The sequence below is a fragment of the Phytophthora sojae genome (genome assembly GCF_000149755.1).
Source record: "Phytophthora sojae unplaced genomic scaffold PHYSOscaffold_17, whole genome shotgun sequence".
NCBI classification, from domain to species: domain Eukaryota; phylum Oomycota; class Peronosporomycetes; order Peronosporales; family Peronosporaceae; genus Phytophthora; species Phytophthora sojae.
In genome coordinates, this window is record NW_009258131.1 from 329106 (window position 1) to 334108 (window position 5003).

The 5003-nt window shown below is 52.3% G+C and overlaps 1 protein-coding gene across 1 annotated transcript; it reads right to left on the reverse strand.

Annotated features, from left to right (window-relative positions):
• Positions 1 to 2113: 2113 nt before the first annotated feature.
• On the reverse strand, positions 2114 to 2911 carry PHYSODRAFT_534334 (hypothetical protein; the record flags this gene model as incomplete). Its single annotated transcript, XM_009540982.1, has 1 exon — positions 2114 to 2911. One exon carries the CDS (start codon positions 2909 to 2911, stop codon positions 2114 to 2116), a length of 798 nt encoding a protein of 265 aa, XP_009539277.1.
• Positions 2912 to 5003: the final 2092 nt, after the last annotated feature.

Here is a 5003-nt window from a genome sequence, read left to right on the forward strand (position 1 = left end):
AGAGGATCCCCATAGTCGCTCAGTCGGACATTCGGTCGTCGGATGCGCGTCGACCGTCGGAACGAAGCACCAACTCCTTCATTTGCCTCGTCATCAGTCTCTCTTCCTGCTCCCACTGAGCGAGGAATTTCTTCTACCGGATCACCGTTCGCAATGACAGCATCAACAGGTTGATCATCCGAGTCACTCCAGTCTGGGTCATTATCCACAACATCTGAGTCACTGAGAGCTAGCGAGTCTCTTGAAGACGCAGAGCCACTGAGACAGCCCTCCACCGTTCTCAAAAGGTGCAGAACAACTGCGATGAGGCAGGTTCAACTGCGATGAGGCAGGTTCTCTCCACCTTCTGCACCGCCGTCTCCATCAGTGTCCTCATGCTGTGGCACATGATCCACTTCTCGTAGTCCACGCGCACGTGACGACCGAGCTACAGTTTCACCTGCACCCGTCGGATTCGCGCTCGACGTGCTGCCTGCAGGAGAGCTAGCCAACGCCGGCCCACCCACAGCAAACGGAGCTCCAACTACAGTACTGACTTGCCCTCGTAAGTCCTCACTGCAACGCCGTTTATCGCGATGTTCATCACTGTGTTCTCTTTCAGGCTCTCCGAGAGGTCTTCGAGCTGGACTGGGGGACGTCAAGTCATCTAGCCGAACAAAAGGAATTCGGGACGGAAGCTGATACTTGCCGCGCTTGTATCGATTGAGCAGGAGTTTTTCAACGTAACTGTACTCCACAGTCCAGTTCTCAGCAAATCGAACTGTCCTAAGTTCCTTCACCTTTCCAGTCTTCAAATCAAGAACACGGTAGCTCATCGACTCCTTGCCGTACCCGGGGAAGAGTCCAGGCTGTCCAGTATTCTCTAATTTGTTCTTCCTTAGGACTTTTGCAGTGAAGGTGTAGACCAAACAACCCCACGTCCTCAGGTTGGACAGGTCCGGCCGCTCTCCGAAGCGCCGAGTGTATGGTGTTTCTCCGTCAAGTGCAGCGCTTGGATTAATATTGAGCACCTCCACCGCAAAATCAAACGCTTCTCCCCAGAGCAGGTTAGGTAGATTCACCGTTGTCAACAAGCTCCGCACACGGGACAGCACCACCCCATGCATGCGCTCAACGAGTCCATTTTCCTCCGGACTGTATGAGTTGGTCTTTGCCAGCGCAATTCCATTCGTTCTCAAGAAGGCCTTAAACTGATTACTGATTAGTTCGCCTCCTCCGTCCGAGCCAAAAGCTTCAACTCGATGCCCTCGTGCGAGTATCCAAGCCACATGTTTCATCACAACATCGGCAGCTTCCTCCTTTCGCTTCCGAAGAAAGCCCCACACGTAACGAGTCGCTTCATCCAGCACAAGCTGAAAATGTAAATAACCATTGTAGGTAGACTCGTTAAGGAAGCATTCATCAGACATGAGCTTCTGATACGGCTCCCGCGCTCTATCAGTGGTCACCTGCTTGTACGACATTCGCCGCATCTTGGCTTGCACACACGTCCAGCACTGCTCTTTGGGCGCGCGCACACTCCCACTCAACTCCAAGCCATCCACAGTGCCTTCTCGGACCATTCGCCGTAAAGCAGCAAAGTTGAGATGGCCGAGACGGGCGTGCCACCGTACCAAAGCTCGCTCCTTGTCCGGTTTGCTTTGCTCGACTGCCTCTACTTGCTTTGTAGGACATACCGTCGACTGCAAGCGATATCGTCCGCGAGTCTTCATCAGTCTCAGCAGCACTCTACCCTTACGAAGCCACGCACACTTCTGTTTCTTCAGCTTGACGAAGTCCCATCCGTCCTTCTCAAGTTTATCCAGACTCAGTAAATTGTTTGTGCCGCTAGCTTTGTAGAGCACACTACCCAGACCAAACGAAACAGGAATATCAGGCTGATTCTCGTTCTTCACTCGAACATTTACTTCTCCAATCAACCCTCTGCTCTTGGACGGCTTGCCTTCCCAATCAAACACCATAGGTCCATCATCTTGGCGTAGATCGGTAAGCATGTCCTTATTGGTACAGACGTGGCAGTCACTCACTGAGTCCAAGATCCACTCAACTCCACCATCGAGAGAACTCTGCGTTGCCGTAGGCGCCGAACTATCATCACAACGAGAAAGCATATTCACATCACGCTTCTCGCGGTTTTTCCCAGCTTTCTTCTTATGTTGCCAGCGTTTCCGCTCTGGGAGCTGCGAATCAGACTCATCGTCATCGCGTTTGGGATTCGGACAATTTGTCTGGATGTGGCCAACTTGATGGCAATTCTAGCACTCACGTTTGTCCTCACCACCAGTCTTCTTTCCAACTTACCACTCTTAGCCTTATATCTACCTCGACCACGCTTCTTGCCTTTTCCTTGCGGCTGCTGGCCTTGCTTCTTGCCAGCCTGCGCGGAAGAGATATCACGGCCTTGCTGTGGATCATCCATCCTGGCGTCGAGTTCCGACTCTGCTCTCAATGCATTCATCACTTGAGCCGACGACGGAGTCGATCGCTGGTAACCAGGGTCAAAGTGTTTGGAGAACTGTCGAACAACGTCGCGATGTGTCTGCACCACGTTACCAAGGAGAATCTCGGCGAATTCCTCGTCAGAAACCCCTCTTCGATAGTGCAGTAGCTCATTACGATAGAGCTGCATCTCACGAAGCCAGTCATTCATGTTCCTCCCTGGCGTGTACGCGTTCGCAATCAACCTTTGTCGAGCGAAGATGTAATTTGCATACTCGCGTTTGGTCTGCTTTTCGACAAATACAGTCCACATATCTTGCGCGCTCTGCTGATGGTATATCAACTCAGCATCGGCCTTAGGAACGCCTCGCAAGATTGCACCACGAGCCAAATTATTCATTCGACGAAATTGCTCCTCGCTTACAGCTGCACGAACCGCTGACGCATTCTCCACAACACCCCAAATGTCCATGTTGGTCAAGAAAGTTTTCAGCTCCTCTGCATACAAGTCAAAACTTCCCGACATTACAGGCGGTTTATTCTCCATTTTCATTCCATACCAGCCACTACTAGCGAAATGAGGAGTCATCATAGGAGCTGCATGTACACTAGCACCCTCCAGAGACGATGCAAATGCAGGCGAACCCAGCGACGGCAGCGACGGGACTGTACCCCACGGCGAGGCCGCAAAGCTCGATGCAGTCGAAGCCGCAGGCGCTACAGCTGCCACTCCAGCCCCAGTCGCCCCCGCAAAACCACCTCCAGTTGTCCCCAAGAACGTAAACCCTCCAGTCAGCGTGCCAGCACTTCCACTCGAGCCAGCAGAGATCAAACTTGGGACAGATGTAGTCACACTCACCCCGACACTCGGTCCAGTAGCTGCAGGAGTCATCACAGTCGCCGGAGGAGCGATTCCAATCGATCCAGCTACTGATCTCACCGCAAAACCCGACGAAATAGCACTAGTTTGGCCGCCAGCAGCCACAGTTGGCGTGCCGCCACCAGACGACGATCCACTTGGTCCAGACATCTCTCCGAGCTACACGAGAACTGCTCGCAAAGCCCCAGAGCGTTGGGCTCATAACCTGGCACGATGAGCAGGCGAGTGTTAGTAGGAGGAAGAGCTTAGTGAGCAGGAAGACGACGCTAGGAACACACGTGCTTCCCACTGAACAACTTTGGGATTGAGGAGGGAAAACCTCGAAGGTGCCAACCCCCCCTCTGTGTTAGCTGCAAACTACTATACGCCAACGGGCTCAAGGAGTCACATCCCGTATACTCACAACCAAAGGCAACCTTGGGTGTCCCAGGTGTATACTGTATAGTCAGGCACGCTGGGGCGGAGCCAGTCACTACCTTCTTCACAAAAGATACTTAAAGTAAAGCAGGTCGGTACTATCGCCGCTGGTGGAATGCCTTATCGCCAGAAGAAAGATGCGTATACTTAACGCGCACGACGACCCAACATTTCCTCTGGACGAGTCCCACAAAGGAATCTACGACGAGCGGAAGGACCGGGTCCCAGCAACTGTCCCTGTGGCGTATCCTCAATTGGTATCCCGCTACTGCTTCCCAAAAGACCACACCCAGATCACCACGGTAGATAGAGCTCTACTGAGCAAGATCGCTCGGTACAAGGAAGCTCATGCGATCCGTAGGCGAGACTGCAGCAGCGCGCAGTATCGGGTGTAGTTAGCCGACTAAACCGCAATAAATTTAAATTTAAATCGGTACAAGGAAGCTAGTACTAGCTACGTCGCTGCACTTCGTACGAGCGAGCTGTTTCACATCGCCCAAACATGTAAGGCGTCGGATGTGGTCAAGCATACGTTAAGATCGGTCTCAATGATCCTGGGCTGCCTAATAAACGACGTAGGTTGGCAGGTGCCCGGAGACAGTCGGAGCTCGGATGTTGGTGCGATTCAAAAGGCGGCTACAGCGATCGAAGCTGTAACAACTGATGCCTTGTTGTCATCGGAGGATGATGTGTACGACATGATGGGCAAGTGTCGCGAGTGCGAGGCAAACGCTTGGCACAATTGCAGCAGATCTCGAAGTCTAAAGCTTCTCTGAAATTTACTTGACGCGGGACAAGCATCCAGGTAAAATGCAACAGTTTTCAGCGTTAGGGTGGCTCGAAGTGGAGGACGCCATCTTGTATGTGTCTGCCAACACGCCGGGAGATGGTAGCGAGGAAGTCGAAGCTGACGATAGTGCTATCCACTCGACCAAGAAAAGCAGTACAAAACGCCGTCGAGCTCGGAGTAAATCTAGCAGCTAGAGTCCATTAAGAAAACTAGGCACCCCGTTCGATCTAACAAATAATAGACAGAACCTCCGGCGTGTTGACGTCGAGTTGAGGACGCTCTAAAGGATGGCCAAGACGGTTCACACTCCCGTGGTGCTCATTTGTGCTAGGCGAGTTTTCTGTCACTGTCAGCGACTCACTAAGCAGGGGTCACATGTCAGTTTCAAGTCCATATTCACGAAAGTGAGGGAAGGGCCTGAACGCGTACGGTGCATGTATTATGTTATGTTATGTATTACGTTTTCGCGTTGCCACA